Raw genomic sequence first — 16,587 nt, 5'->3', positions numbered from 1 at the left:
CAAAGCCATGGGGAATACTGTCTCCACAAAGCAAATGGGGAATACTGTCTCCACAAAGCCATGGGGAATACTGTCTCCACAAAGCAATGGGAATACTGTCTCCACAAAACCATGAGAAATACTGTCTCAGCAAATCCAGGGGGAGTACTGTCTCCACAAAGCCATGGGAATACTGTCTCCACAAAGCCATGGGGAATACTGTCTCCACAAATCCACGGAGAATACAGTCTCCACAAAGCCATGGGGAATACTGTCTCCACAAAGCAAATGGGGAATACTGTCTCCACAAAGCCATGGGGAATACGGTCTCCACAAAGCCATGGGGAGTACTGTCTCCACAAAGCCATGGGGAGTACTGTCTCCACAAAGCCATGGGGAATACTGTCTCCACAAAGCCACTGGCTCGATGGCCCACAGCAGGGAAGACGGGGGCAGAGATGACTGAATCACTGCACATCACAGAAACCGCAGATCAGAATTTAGGTGGCTAAGTTTCTGACTAGAGCATTGTGGAATCCCACAGAACTCAAGAAGTATTACATTACATTTATTTGGCAGACGCTTTTATCCAAAGTGACGTACAATAAGTGCATTCTGAAGGTCACTGGAACACAATGTAACACAAAAGAGGGGGACTTAAATGATAAAAATGACCCCGGATTGGGAGTGCCCCGCAGAGCGGTGACAGTTAGCAGTCTAAGAGGGTGAGATGAAGGAATCATTTTGGAGTTAACAGATATTCAGCTTTATTGCAAACAAACTGCAAACAAGTCTAATATTTCAACAACAACTGTGTCATAAGCAAATTGTAGGCACAATTGTTGTCAAAACGTTGGTCTTTTTTGCAGTCTGTTGGCAATAAAACTGAATACCTGAACTCCAGACTTATGCTGCATCTCACTTTACCGTCCCGTTTCTGAGGAGCACTGGATCAGCAAGATATTTGTAAGACATGAGTGACCTCCTTTCTGCAGCCTAAAAGCAATTACTGATCCTGAAAATGAACTGGGACCAAAACACTATAAATGCATTTCCCACTTCAATGCTGCCTCTTTTTTCCCCTTTTCTTTTTGAATTTACATTCTAACCTTTAGAGCTTTTTGAACTTTGAACATGCTTACATACAGACAAAAACCGGAAAGCTGACAATGGATATCCGGTTTGGTTCATTTTGTGTGGATTTTTGATCTTTCCACCATTTTAGAGTTTCGTTTTTTTACCGCCACATTCTCCAGGTTCAGCACTGATGTTTGTGAGTTACTCTGGCTGGCTTTACAAGGGCCCACATTAACAGGCCAAAGAATCAACACGGAGACTGTAGCATTGTCAAACAGTCAGTTAATGGACATGTGTATGTATCAGCATGTGTGTATAGGAACTCTGGGTAATGCAGTTACTGGATTTCGTACTTTTAAATGTAGAACTTTGTTTTTTTCTTCATCTGTAATGGATTAATATTACATGCATTAACTCTACATATGGCCTCCATTATTACTGACTGCCAATGTGATTTTACGGGGTGGTTTGTGCTACTGTTATTGCTAATACTCTTAGCATTCTACAGCACTACAGTCATGCACAATGGACTACAGCTATGAGTAATGGATGTGATAGCTTTATAGCACACAAGCAAACACACATTTATACACCTGAACTTCCACAGGAATAAAAGAAGACAGCAGACAAATGAGAGATAATTATGGCTACTTCTTTTTACTTTGAAAGTTAGCAGAAAGTCTGTTAAATGTACATTATCAAAAAAGGCCCAGCATTTCCTCTCCAACTCCAAAAACATCATAAAGCTGCACAATGTGTACCAGATACTCACAAGAATAAAATACACAAGGCTACATTAAGTGGTTAAAAATACATAAAAAGTAGATTGATTTTTTTTTTAAACATCTTTGAAGAATAGACCTCATTATTGTCTTAACTAGTAATGATTTTAGTAGAAAGTGCATTCTATATAACAATGAAAATAAAGGAACAGAAGAACCATATGCTGATAAATGAAAACCCAATATAAATTTGACAGAAAAACAAACCCCATAAAATGAGGGCTACAGAGGGAGGGGCTATGTGAAGCAGGGAGGGGCCAGTGGGAGATTGACAGGGACGAGTCTGCGAGGAAACATCACCTACATTAAGGGTTTGCTTGTGTCCACTGATCATCAGGTCAGCCAAACTGCCTTACAGCAGATACTGACCATTCAACTGATCTGCAAATTCTGTACAACTATCTGCTGTTTGACCAGGCAAGATGGCCTCTGCCTCGCTGAACTATCTGCTCTTTGACCAGGTAAGATGGCCTCTGCCTCGCTGAACTATCTGCTCTTTGACCAGGTAAGATGGCCTCTGCCTCGCTGAACTATCTGCTCTTTGACCAGGCAAGATGGCCTCTGCCTCGCTGAACTATCTGCTCTTTGACCAGGTAAGATGGCCTCTTCCTCGCTGTCCTCCCTCCAGGAGAGTTTCTCCTCCTGCCTCCCCCCGTGCTTCACAAACAGACCTCCCTTAGCCCTCCACAACACTTACACCCTTCCCACAATGCTTTGTCACTCTCCCCCTTTTCGCCGCATCTGATACTTGCGGCAGTAAAGTGCAGAGGATTAAAACAATACGAAACAATGGTTTAAGAAGCAGTATGGACACGATCACAGTTAGCTTGGGGAAAGGTTCCGGAACACCTGACAGTAACGTGTTTTGTGTCGAGCTCTGGAGGCCTTCCTCCTCCTCCTCCTCCTCCTGGTTCACACACGAGGGTGAGGGGCTGGTTGAACTGTAAAGTCTAGTTCAGATCAAACAGCCCGTCAGCTGATGATGTGGTTTTGGAACGTTTACAGAAGGTTTTCTTCCGTGTGAGCTAGGATGCCTGCTGAAGTCTGCCAGCACGCCCAAGACTCGACATGCCCGACCCTGCCAGGGTGCCAAGACTCAACATGCCCGCACCCTGCCAGGGTGCCAAGACTCGACATGCCCGCACCCTGCCAGGGTGCCCAAGACTCGACATGCCTGCAGCCTGCCAGGGTGCCAAGACTCGACATGCCCGCAGCCTGCCAGGGTGCCAAGACTCGACATGCCCGCAGCCTGCCAGGGTGCCAAGACTCGACATGCCCGCACCCTTCCAGGCTCCTCTGGTGGCCCACACAGATGTGTACAACCAGTGGACTACTCCAACATTCACCCAAGCGCACAACCTCACCCTGACACCTGGAGCCCTTTCTATGATAGACAGACCCAAGGAGCCAGGAGTACTGAGCAACAGACAAAGGGCACGCCAATTGTTCAACGGATATTTTGGCGGGAAAAGTGCCAGAAGGGCTGAGGACCCGCTGTTAACTTCTACAGAACTCTCCGGGCCTGTTCCTGCACACACAAAGCACTCGCACGCACGCACTTTAACCACTCCAGAAAGTTCCGGAAACAGTCATGTGGGAGAAAGGCACAGAGCCGGGTGTGTGCTGCCCATCCCCAAACTCCACCACCACAGTTCCAACGAACTCTTCACCCACTTCAATCACATTCCAACACCAGAATGAACACAACTGAAATGACAGCAATATGTTTTTCCTTAACTGTTACACAACAAAGGAACCCTTGCAAACAGACCTAACGAATTACATTTCATTTTTTAAAAAGCGCTAATAAATGTGTCAATACATACAAAAGTAAAAATATGAGTGTGTTAGATACAGTATATACCAAATATATACCAAATGACCGCATTTCCTGTCCCCTACTGTCTCACCCCAAGGCTCTGTGAGCTCCACCAGACCTTTCTCAGGTCTGACAGTTTCCTACTGCATTACTTTGACAAATAAGACACACTTAATTACCCACAGTCACTCGATGCTTTAGGTCTCATTTAGCAACAAAATGGATGCACTAATTTTGGTGTGCATGTGTGAGAGAGAATGAGAGTGGTGTGTGTGTGTGTGTGTGTGTGTGAGTGAGAGTGAGAGTGGTGTGTGTGTGTGTGTGTGTGTGTGTGAAAGAGAGAGTGGTGTGTGTGTATGTGTGTGTGTGAAAGAGAGAGCGGTGTGTGTGTGTGTGTGTGTGAGAGTGAGAGTGGTGTGTGTGTGTGTGTGTGTGTGAGAGAGCGGTGTGTGTGTGTGTGTGTGTGAAAGAGAGAGCGGTGTGTGTGTATATGTGTGTATGTGTGGACCTCAGAGAACTTCCATATGTAAAGTATGCTTGAGTGAGTGACGTATCTACGTGGGGTCAGCAGCAGCTGTGTGTCAAAAGCAAACCCTGGGCGGGTCAAATGAGGACAGTGACAGAAACGGGTGAGTCATTTGATTGGTTACTGCTGTGAAAGGGCAAAATTAAGGACCCTGGCCCCCTCTCTGCTACAGCGGAACATCTTTATAATAGAAACCATGTTCCATTAGCTTGGTGTGTGTATGTGTGTGTGTGTGTGTGTGTGTGCCTGCACAAGTTTCCCACCTTGCTCCTGGCAACAGTGACAAAAGTTGCTACACAGCTAGCAGTGGAAGAGCCCATTACCATTGGATTTGTGACATTATAAAGTTCTGAGGATATGAGTGGCTGAGGGCGGTGTGTGTGTGTGTGTGTGTCTCATAACCCAGATACAGGCCAGTGGTCACGACTGCCTCTCTCCGTTAATCCCGTATTGCAGCATGTTCAGAATCCAGTTCTGTCGGTCCTAGTTACAGCTTAGCGCAAACCTCAGCAGCATCAACGCACAGAATTTAGCAGACCCAGCCTGTGCCGGGCCAGGGAAAGCAGCAGTCAAAGGCTGAGGGTCCGATGTGGAAATAAAGGACGAACAGCACAACGTCATCAAGCGCAACGGCCCTGTCTGAGCTCCACAGGAATACTCAAACCAGGATTCTATAACAACCTCGTTAATCTGCAACCACGGCAGCACCACCACCCTGAAGAGATCATTACTGTAATGGCCTCAGGTAACAGAACCATGGTAAAAGATCTTGTTTTTGCTCACTTTGACCAGATCTCGCCTCTACCAGTTATATGAGGACATGACACAGGAAGTCCTTCTTCCCGACCACCGTCTAAGGTCGTGTGAAGTTAATCCAAAAAAAGTAATGCTTCCGTCTTATTCTCAAGTGGGGAATAATATTCAAAATAATATGTAAATGTGAAGTAAGGCTACACATTACAGTAACGCAAATTTCCATTAACCAATTCATATAAGCATCTTTTGAGACAGTGACATCTGTCGTGATACCGTTTCCTGTGCTGGAGTAAACTGCTCTGAACTACCCCCACCTCCTTGTGGTGGTGATGCCAGCCTTCGTCGGGGTGATTCTGACGATTCTGTCACTGCACAAAACTATCCTAAAATTGGCCAGGAGAACAGTCTTCCACACTGTGTTAGTGTTCCAATGCACTGCTGTGATGTGGTGTTGAAGATGGGAAATCTGTACTACTGAAAGGGAGAATGCCTTGGGAGCTGGTTAAAGTGCAAAACATCCTGGTAGGCTATTGGTGAGGAGCTGGAAGGCTAACGTACAAAGTGAACCGCATGGCTACCATGACCTGGCACACAAACACACACATACCGACTCGCCATAGTTTGTGGCAGAAGAGTTCTGACACCAATAGAATGCTAACTGTGTACAAACACACACACAAGCACACACACAGTGAAGAACCAGAGGGGCTTATGGAAAGAAAGACGGCAGGATTCGGGACAAGCCCCCATCATGTGTCTGTAACACACAGGACCTGAGCGGGCTCCTCGTCTGCTCGGGAAATAAAAGGAGGTCAAAGCTTAGCACAGTTAGCGCAGCCTCACGTCTATGACGGGTGCTAGTAACTTCTCCTAACGTGTCCACGCACACACACACACACACACACACACAAACGCACGCACGCACGCACGCACACGCACACACAGGCTTTTTCCTCCACATTTCTGTAATGTCAGTTAACACTGTGAGAACGGCAGTCCAGCAGGGGAGGAAAGGAAAGATGCACATGATAATGGTGATATATCTCTAAGTATATGTTGGGGTATATTTCTCCACTGGGGGCTCAGTGGTGCTGGGGGGCGCCCGCGCTCTTGTCTGGGGGCCCCATGTGGCGCAGGTAGCTGTCCTCCTGGCCGCGGTGGTTGAGGGGCTCGCTCTTGAACAGGGCGGGAGGCGGCGGCAGGTGCGAGACCGGGGGCGTGGCCATGTGGTGGGGGGCGGGGCCATGGGGAGCATGGCCGTGGTGGTGGTGGTGGTGGTGGGCGGGGTGCGAGTGCAGGTGCAGGTGGGAGAAGCCGTGCCCCCCTACCCGGGGCGGAGGGAGGGGCCCGCCGGGGGGGCTGAGGCCCAGGTGTGCTGACGGGGCGGGGCTGGTCGGCGAGGGGGCGGAGGACGCGGCGGGGGCGGGGCCGGAGGACGAGGAGGAGGAGGGGGCGGGGAGGTGCAGGGGCAGCGGCAGGCCGGCCGGCTGCAGGTCGACGGGGCTGGTGACCCGGAAGCATTTCTCCCGGTGCGCCTTGAGCATGTTGGAGAAGCGAAAGCGCTGGCCGCACACCTCGCAGGGGTACGGCTTCTCGCCCGTGTGCGTGCGCCGGTGCCTCTTCATGTTGGGCCGGCTGGTGAAGCTCTTCCCACAGATCTCACAGATGAACGGCTTCTCTCCTGCGGCCACAGAGAGAGAGACAGTCAGCATCCCTGAGAAATCAGAGCAGCACTGCCCGGGGCGACATAGCTCAGGAGGTAAGACCGATTGTCTGGCAGTCGGAGGGTTGCCGGTTCAAACCCCGCCCTGGGCGTGTTGAAGTGTCCTTGAGCAAGACACCTAACCCCTAACTGCTCTGGCGAATGAGAGGCATCAATTGTAAAGCGCTTTGGATAAAAGCGCTATATAAATGCAGTCCATTTACATCCATGACCAATCACAACAGCTCTGTCCAATCACAACATCCCTGACCAATCACACCAGCCCCGACCGATCACAGCATCCCTGACCAATCAAAGCAGCCCTGAACAATCACAACAGCCCTGTCCAATCACAGCATCCCTGATCAATCAGAGCAGCCCTGAACACTCACAGGAGCCCTGACCAATCAGAGCAGCCCTGACCAATCACAACAGCTCTGTCCAATCACAACATCCCTGACCAATCACAGCAGCCCCAACCGATCACAGCATCCCTGACCAATCACAGCAGCCCTGAACACTCACAGGAGCCCTGACCAATCAGAACAGCCCTGAACAATCACAGCAGCCCGGAACAATCACAGCAGCCTCGACCAAACACAGCAGCCCTGAACAATCCCCTATCAGCACAAGTAACTGAATGGCCCAGTATCACCAAACTTGGTAGGCTTGTTTGGATGGCTTTACTGTTGGATCCCTTAAACTCTCGTCTGGCTGGACTACCGGCATCTTCCACCAGACCCATGCAACTCATTCAGAATGCTGCGGCTCGTCTGGTCTTCAACCTCCCCAGACACTCCCACGTCACTCCCCTGCTCACTACCCTCCACTGGCTGCCTGTTATAGCTCGCATCAAATTTAAAACATTGGTCCTACCATACCAGGCAGTCAAGGGATCAGCCCCAGCATACCTCCACCAGATATTCAAACCCTACATGCCAGCCAGATCCCTCCGTTCTGCTACCTCAGGACGCCTAGCACCTCTCCCTCTTCGCACCTGCACTTCCAGAACACGTCTCCTGTCTGTTCTGGCCCCACGATGGTGGAATGACCTCCCCGTGGAGGTCAGAACAGCTGAGACACTGACCCATTTCAAACGACGACTGAAGACTCACCTCTTCAGGCTGCACCTCTCCCCATCTCTCCCTACCCCCCTGTAAATGACCGTAAGCTTAGGGTTGTAACTAGGCAGCTGTTTCGTAGGTGACTTAGGTGCATTAACTGCCTTAACTACTACTTGTATTTTTTCCATAGACTGCGTTGTTGCCGTTCTCGTTGTTAGTGTTAATCAGTTTAACCTTCAGGGTCCAAGTTGTACTATGCGGTTGTTCCATGCACTTGGACCGGTACTTCTAGGGTTTTCGACATACTTGTTCCTGGTTATGGTTATACACTTTGTTGTACGTCGCTCTGGATAAGAGCGTCTGCCAAATGCCTGTAATGTAATGTAATGTAAAGTATGACACAGGCTAAACACCTGATGGCACCTGACAGAATTTTGACATTCACAAGCCAAGCCCCCATGCCCCATTTGCCCTAGTCAAAAAATTTTGTACTAGGGATGTTAACAGTTAATTGATTAACTGTCAATTGTCAATAAGAATGTTAATTAATTCTATTGGTTAAACAATTAAATTTCAAAATACCATTTCAATGAGTAACCTAATGTTAGTGATTAGATTTTAGGTGATTAGAATTTAGATCGATGTGACTATGACTGAGTAAAACTTGCAACTTGTCACCATCGCACAGTATTCTCCAGCTGAAATATGACTCAAGTCTTAAATGAAGACGCATTACATCCCAATGACGCTGGTTTTGACACGTTAAATGCCCACAGAACTAGCCTCACAGACCACATTACGACTCCGCCCAGGTTTTTATATTTGGTGGATTATGATTTTGAGTGGAGTTCTCCTTTAAGAGCACTGTTATGTCTGAAAAGGGTTTCCTTGGTTTAGTGAGCAGCTCTTACTTCCCAGGGCAGTTTATTTACCCCTGTACTAACACAGGTAGGGCAAAGACTCCCAAAAATAAATACCTCCCAAATATCTATAAACCGTGAAAGTGTAGATGGATTCACAAGTAGCACAGAAAAATAATCCACACAAAAAGAGGCAAATAACCCATATCACCTATTAAATGTGCAGAGGAAAATACACATTTCAAATACTGATACACATGGATTTTAAATGCTGTCCATCCACGAGTCCAGGAGACTCCAAAATGGACACCAGGAGACTCCCACCTCCCCGACAGACACAGAAAACCCCATTTCCCCACTGACCTCCAACTGCAGCAAAACAAGAGCCATTACTGTAGGTATGAAAAATGCTGAAATGCATAAAAATACACCAGTTGAAAAATTCAAAATTCAGAATTCAAGATTCCAAAACTTTATTGTCCATTAATGCAAGCAATAATGGAAATTTGTCTTTCGCTGGTGCATAGCTCACGTAGAGATACAATACAGAACATATAAGAACATCAAATGCACACAAAAAGACAACACAGTACATGTAGTAAAATCTCATGCACTAAAAAGGTAAAATGCAGTAAAAAGTGGTGTACTAAACAGGAGTAAGAGTTAAAAGTTAAGAAGTTAAAAGTTCACCAGTGGCAGTTAAAAATTAAATACTAAATGTAAAGTGCTGTATGCTAGCTCAGTAAGTCCATGCAAACGTGAGAAGTACAAATGTAAAATGGCAACTGGCTAAATGCTCCTAGGGCTTTGCCACAGGCATATTAAACACACGTGAGGCTGTTCTGCTGGTTCCTCTGATATTTTTGTGTTACTGTCATTTTTAGGTTTTGTGTGTTATTGTAATTTTTATGTTTTATGTCTGTCATCGTCGGCATGTATGCATATGATTTTGGCTGCTTTCTTGGCCAGGTCACTCTTACAAAAGACAAAAAGGTGTGGGAGGGGGCAAAACAGGAGCCTGGTGCGTTAGGGCGGGGGGGCAGATGGGCAGGACAGGGGCCCGGGGCATGGGAGGGGGCAGGAGGAGCGGGTGGGGGAGGGGCAGGACAGGAGCCTGGTGCGTGGGGGAGGGGGGGAGTTGGGGCAGGAAGGCAGACAGGGCGTGGGTGGGGGGGAGGGGGCAGGACAGGAGCCCGGTGCGTGTGGAGGGGAAGGGGGCAGGACAGGAGCCCGGTGCATGTGGTGGGGGAAGGGGGCAGGACAGGGCCCGGTGCGTGTGGGGGGGAAGGGGGCAGGACAGGGGCCCGGTGCGTGTGGGGGGGAAGGGGGCAGGACAGAGGCCCGGTGCGTGTGGGGGGAAGGGGGCAGGACAGGAGCCCGGTGCGTGTGGAGGGGGAAGGGGGCAGGACAGGAGCCCGGTGCGTGTGGGAGGGGAGGTGGGGCAGGACAGGGGCCCGGTGCGTGTGGGGGGGGAAGGGGGCAGGACAGGAGCCTGGTGCGTGTGGGAGGGGAGGTGGGGCAGGACAGGGGCCCGGTGCGTGCTGGGGGGGAAGGGGGCAGGACAGGAGCCTGGTGCGTGTGGCGTGGCCTTGCGGTCGGCCTGCCTGATTACAGGCTGCAGCTGCGGGTTCCAGGGAGACCAGGGCGGCTCCACGACCGCATGGTTCTAAATCCGTCCCAAAAAGGCGAACGCGCGACTGCTTCACAAGTACAAAGCGCTGGGGCCCCTCGGAAGAGAGCACACCCCTGATTTTCCATTAAAAGGGCCTTAATTAGCCCAGGGGAACATTCAGTGTGGGAAAACGCCACTCTGATCTGGGCCCAATTGCAGGCCTCACAGGAGGCATGATGTAGACCTGGGCTTTGATGTGTTCACCCTCTCATTACGGACCGAGAGATCCCCACGCTCACTGCAGCTTCCTGCCTGGGCAGCGTTACAGGGGAGATCTAACTGAAGAGACGCATGTGCAGAGCCTCTGTGTAGTATTCAGCTGTACCACACCGAAAACAATATCGTAAAAGCAAATCACTGTGAAGAAAACACATTCATTAAAATACATTTATGCTATATATACAACCTAGCATGCCGGCGTTTTTGTTTTTTGTCGATGCTTACATGTGAATGGCTGACTGCTAGGAAGGCTGGTTAGCTAGCTGAGTGTATCATTAGCGTAATTCTGACTGAATTTGCTTCGGTCTCCTGCTAAAATAAGGCCAGCTCTGGTGGGGGTGTTTTTAGGGCCCTCCCCCTGTGTGAGATGATGGCGGAGGTCGGTTCACGGGCTGGCCTGTCAGTCCCTCCCACAGTACCCGTTAAGGACAGAGACCGATGACACAGCCCCTGGCTTCAGTCGGTCTGCGACCCGACGAACAAAATCGTCCAAGTTCATCAAAGCCTCCAAGCAGCAGACTTGATTAAGTGGTCACCACAGACTCGTCGCCCCTATCCCGCTCTTTTTTGCGTGGTAAAACTCATTTGAGCATTCCGGGGAAATACAAAAGGACCCTCCTCTGGTCTTCAGTTTTGTTTTTTCTCAATCCGTTGAGCTCCTTGTACATGAGCAGGCCAGTAGTAGCAATAGCACCCTCCGTTAGCTTTTAGCAGCCAAGACGAATCATTCACATGACATCACAACCTAGCTTCTTTCTAGGATAAGTGCGTCCTAGTGGCAAAAAAGCTGCTGTTTATTTTTCTAACAACAACAGGTCAATTTCAGATTAGAATGCAGGGCCAAGTCTTGTCTAAGGTAAAAAGCAAATGCATCGTATTACCCAATGCTAAAGCTCCCCTTTCAGCTCTATGACTAGACAGATGGCTTGTCTCACATAGATACACATCTTGCCCAGCCTTGCTTGTGTGCAGTTTAACTGTCCCAGGTACTAATAGAGAAAACAACGTGCCTGTGGCTATCTGGACACTGGCAGGTAAAAGACCTATGACCCATCACCTGTTCAGCATTTCACCGTTTGAGCCACTGTTTCCAGCTTTAGTGACCTTCCACCTCCCAACAGCCATAAAGCAGAACTATGAACCGCAATGTTGGTTGAGTTCCTGTTTGTGTTCTCACCGTATTTATCACAGGGCAGTGAACTGAACATGTCCACCCACAGCTAGACCCAACCCGACTACTCAGACAGCACAAACAACCACTGCCAGACCCAACCGACTAATCAGACAGCAAAACTGTCAGACCCAACTGACCAGGCGAAGCAGAGAAATGTCACATCATCGATGTGAGCAAAAATGCAATTCAAAATGTGTCTCCACAACTGCAATTCTCAGAAACCGAGTTTTCATTCAAGGATAAACACTGAAGACAGTTAAGGAAAAAAAAAATCAGAACCTTACAATGTGGATTTCAAATGGTGAAGAGTACAATGAATGGAGACAGCTATATGTGTGCAGCATTTGAGTCCAAGACAAATTTCCCCACGGGGACAATAAAGTATATTGTATTGTATTGTGCAATGAATGTGTGCGACTTACAGAGAAAATAAGAGATGCAGAGAGTAACAAAAGCTTTTGTAAATGACATTTGTGTGTGCATGTGCTGTGTGTGCATGTGGTGCATGCACATATGCAAGAGTGCTTATGAGATAATCTGTATCCTTATTGAAAGGGTGAAAATCAACAGACTGTTTTCTATAAGAGGATATCTGCTATATTCCTAATACGCTAAGCAGTGTATATGCGCGTGTGTGTGTATGTGTGTGTGTGTGAGAGAGAGAGAGACAGACAGATAGAGAGAGAGAGCATAAGCCAGACAGAGACAGAGGTAGTCACCTGTGTGCGTCTTCATGTGCTCATCGAAGTACTGCTTCATGTTGAAGTCCTTGCCACACCACTGGCACATGAACTGCTTGTGTCCGATGTGGATGCTCATGTGGGAGCGCAGCTGGTACTTGTATTGGAACCTCTCATCACAGTTCTGCAGAGAGGGGACACAAGACGCTCATCTTAAATCTGAGACCTCAAAACTACACGGGACACTGACGGATGATGTCCCCTCACACCTGGAACAGGACGTATTGGAGGGCATGTCCATTTCAGAACATCCTCAGGTACTGGGTACCTTCGGGTTGCAAAGCTTGGCCAAAAAGGAATCAGCTTATGTGCAGTCAACCAATCAGCTTTCATTCCTCATCAACACTTTCATCCTTCAACCAATAAGCCAAGATGGTAGCCATATAGCCATTATAAGGTAGGAGGATATGGATCAACAGTTGCACCCAGGTATAAGCCTCTCATATCTCTCACACATGTCATAGAGGTGTCAGAAGATGGGCAGGGTTTCTGCTGTTCTGACTGCAGTGGAAGATGGGCAGGGTTTCTGCTGTTCTGACTGCAGTGGAAGATGGGCAGGGTTTCTGCTGTTCTGACTGCAGTGGAAGATGGGCAGGGTTTCTGCTGTTCTGACATGTCATAGAGGTGTCAGAAGATGGGCAGGGTTTCTGCTGTTCTGACTGCAGTGGAAGATGGGCAGGGTTTCTGCTGTTCTGACTGCAGTGGGAAGCTCATTCCACCACTGTGAATCAAAACAGACAGGAGGCCTGGAAGCCAGATGCCCAGTGGTAGCAGAATGGAGAGGCTACATTTATTGAAACGTTCATCAATGACAGCTTAAGACAGCCCTTGATTCCCAGGCTAATGCATTTTCTATGAGTGAACCAGTGTTGGTGTTTACAGCCAATGAGCAAATGAGCCAGTGGAGCACCAGAACCCTGGCCATACACTGATCAGGAAGCATGGGCAGGAGAAAGGGGGAGGAGTTTGTAGTACACTGCTCAGGACACGTCTAAATGTGCAAATACATGTTAATTTGGTCCCTGCATATCCAAATGAGATAAATATGTTGTATCCCAGGTTATCAAGCATGCTTAGAACTCCAGGGCGGGACCTCCAGGGCAGGGCAGAGACCCATGGGCCTTCTCCACAGGGAGCTGGACCTCCAGGTGGGGCAGAGACCCATGGGCCTTCTCCACAGGGAGCTGGACCTCCAGGTGGGGCAGAGACCCATGGGCCTTCTCCACAGGGAGCTGGACCTCCAGGTGGGGCAGAGACCCATGGGCCTTCTCCACAGGGAGCTGGACCTCCAGGGCAGGGCAGAGACCCATGGGCCTTCTCCACAGGGAGCTGGACCTCCAGGGCAGGGCAGGGCAGAGACCCATGGGCCTTCTCCACAGGGAGCTGGACCTCCAGGGCAGGGCAGAGACCCATGGGCCTTCTCCACAGGGAGCTGGACCTCCAGGTGGGGCAGAGACCCATGGGCCTTCTCCACAGGGAGCTGGACCTCCAGGTGGGGCAGAGACTCATGGGCCTTCTCCACAGGGAGCTGGACCTCCAGGTGGGGCAGAGACCCATGGGCCTTCTCCACAGGGAGCTGTAGGGCGTAGCTACACTCGCTTCGCCTCGATGACAGAGGAGGCGCCACGCCCGAACCTCCACTGCGGCCGTGTTATTACAGCTATTTCCAGAGTCTGGAGAGGCCAGCTCACAGCACTCAATGACACCCTTCTCCAAAGCTCAGAGACGGGCCTCCAGCCCCACAATCCCCCCACCTGGGTCTACTCAGAGACAGCCTGAGGGACCACCCCACAAAATCTCAAACATACCCCACTCCCCCAAGTCCATTTTTAATGCTATGGGTTTGCCTAGTAATCCAGTTTTCCCACAGCCACTAACTACGCCAAAGCCCCACCTACTACAAGCCAGAAGTACAAGGCTCCTCCCTGCCGTCTGTGTAATCAGTGCTCTGCTGTGGTTTCCCGATGCTAACTTTGCCCCACTACAAATACACACGACATGCCCACGCGTCAATTTACGACTGAATGAGTGTTTCAAAGCCGTGAAGCCGTCCTCTATTCCCATGATATGACAATATTTATTCAGTGGCGTTCTGCTGGAGAACGTGAGCGTCGTTTCCTTGGATTCCGATGCAAAACAAGGCAGCTCTCATTTTAGCTTCAAGAGGCTGCCTGAATGGCTGTTTTGTGCTGTTCATTCCCGAAATCTTAGCAGCTGGCGAATGGTACATTCGCTCTTTTACGGTAAGGGAGTATATGCTGACGGTGGCATTCAAAGAGGGACTTCAGAGTTTCTGAGGAACGTCATTATGGCAGTTATACATCTCCCAGTGCTCCAGAGTGGTACTTTGCAACACGTAACCACAGAGTAATGGCAGTGTCTCAGAATAACTACTCCCCACTGCAGCCACTAGACCAACCAAACAAACATGAAAGCTACTGAAAGAGCAGCTCCCCTTAGCAGTAAAGCAACTGCCCAGTTGCAGTGGAGGACCATCCACATGCTACAGCACCAGCTAGTGGTGAATATGAGTCATCACAGGTACTAACAGTCATTCCGAACGTTTCAACATGACATGCTCACATTGCAAATTTACCACAAGCAGAGTAGAGGGTAACATGTTAGGCTTAAGGGTAAGCTAGCTAGTGGAATGGACAAAACAATGAACTTCCCAACCTTGGAAAGATTCATTCATATTAGTTAAACTAACAGAAGAAAAGGATAAGAACACCATTGCTAACTCTATGCTGTGCAATTGCCTGTCAACGGCCAAGAGCAGCAGTTCAAACTTAAAGAAGCATTTGCACAGCAAGCACAGCACAATGACACCTGAGGAGAAAAACCACAAGCTAACCACTGTAGAAGATGAGCTTGGGATGGGCGCTACAATACTGTTCCCCCGAGAGAGCTACATCAGTTAGTAAATGTGGTGGGGGACATTCTGCTACTTTTGACTTCATATTTCCATTGGACTGTAAAGAAAATAAATACATAACCGTAAACGAGCTTTGTGCCAGTCATTATTTAAAGTGTAACAACTGGTGAAGAGGGAATAATTTTCTCACTCTCCAGTTTCTTGATTTTTCAGTCTCAGAGATTTAAGGATAATTTGATAGAATACAAAACAATCCATCTCATCTGATCAAATTACATACATCCTTAAACTGGCATTAAAAAGTACATTTGATTGAATCTTGGGGCAAATTTCTGGTGGGAGACTGCTCAGGACATTAAAAAACCATTAAAATTCTACTGGGGTGGCAGTGTAGTATAATGTTAAGCAGCTGATATTGTAACCGAAAGGTCGCAGGTTCCATTCCCAGGTAGGACACTGCCGTTGTACCCTTGAGCAAGGTGCTTAACCTGCATTGCCTCAGTATATATCCATCTGTATAAATGGATGCAAAGTAAAATAAATAAATAACTAAATAAATGTTGTGTAAGTCAGTCTGCTAAATACCTGTACTGTAATGTCAATTACATTAATGGGAAAGCAGCAACAAACCAGGGATGAAAATATCCACCTTTCTACAGTCAGGTTGTGGGTTCTGGTGCTGTGAGCATGTGTGGGTTGTAGTTTTGAATGGTTTGAGCAGGTCTGGGTTGTAGTTTTGGATGGTTTGAGCAGGTCTGTTGTGGCTTCTGACAGATTAAGCAACTTGTGGTTGTGGGTTCTGATAGTTCGAGCAGGTCTGGGTTGTAGGTTGTCATGGTTTGAGCAGGTCTGGGTTGTAGGTTGTCATGGTTTTAGCAGGTCTGGGTTGTAGGTTGTAATGGTTTGAGAAGGTCTGGGTTGTAGGTTGTCATGGTTTGAGCAGGTCTGGATTGTGGGTTCTGATGGTTTGGGGGTTAGGTTAGAGCGGGGTTTGGAGCAGCAGTGGGTGGGGTTAGGGTCGTGAAGAGCTGTGGGTGGGGTTGGGGTTAGGAGCGGGTTGGGAGCAGCAGTGGGGGGGTTAGGGTCATGAGGAGCTGTGGGCAGGGTTGGGGTTAGGACAGGGTTGTGGGCGGGGGTTGGGTTAGGGCTGGGTTGTTAGGAGTTGTGGCCGGGGTTAGGGTTAGGGCTGGGAGCAGCTGTGAGTGGGGTTAGGGTTAGGGCGGGGTTGGGAGCAGAAGTGGGCGTGGTTAAGGTAGGGTTGGGAACAGCTGTGGGTGGAGTTAGGGTTAGGATCATGAGTGGCTGTGGGCAGGGTTAGGGTTAGGGTGGGGTTGTGGGCAGG

At 48.9% G+C, this 16,587-nt stretch overlaps 1 protein-coding gene across 1 annotated transcript in view; it reads right to left on the bottom strand.

Moving 5' to 3' along the window:
* Positions 1-1,687: 1,687 nt before the first annotated feature.
* The window catches only part of LOC135244030 (zinc finger protein 652-like), a 42,177-nt gene continuing 27,277 nt past the window's right edge, over positions 1,688-16,587 (bottom strand). The window contains exons 5-9 of the mRNA XM_064316223.1: positions 14,348-14,351; positions 13,780-14,010; positions 13,464-13,705; positions 12,350-12,520; positions 1,688-6,620 (exon numbers count right to left, since the gene is read on the bottom strand). Of these exons, the coding sequence (XP_064172293.1) occupies positions 6,022-6,620; positions 12,350-12,520; positions 13,464-13,705; positions 13,780-14,010; positions 14,348-14,351 (1,247 nt within the window). The 3' untranslated portion in view covers positions 1,688-6,021. The remainder of the gene's footprint in view (positions 6,621-12,349; positions 12,521-13,463; positions 13,706-13,779; positions 14,011-14,347; positions 14,352-16,587) is intronic.

Source organism: Anguilla rostrata, chromosome 17, assembly GCF_018555375.3.
Source record: "Anguilla rostrata isolate EN2019 chromosome 17, ASM1855537v3, whole genome shotgun sequence".
Classification (NCBI taxonomy): domain Eukaryota; kingdom Metazoa; phylum Chordata; class Actinopteri; order Anguilliformes; family Anguillidae; genus Anguilla; species Anguilla rostrata.
Note: the sequence above shows the minus strand (reverse complement) of the source record. Positions and strands in the feature narration are given on the sequence as shown.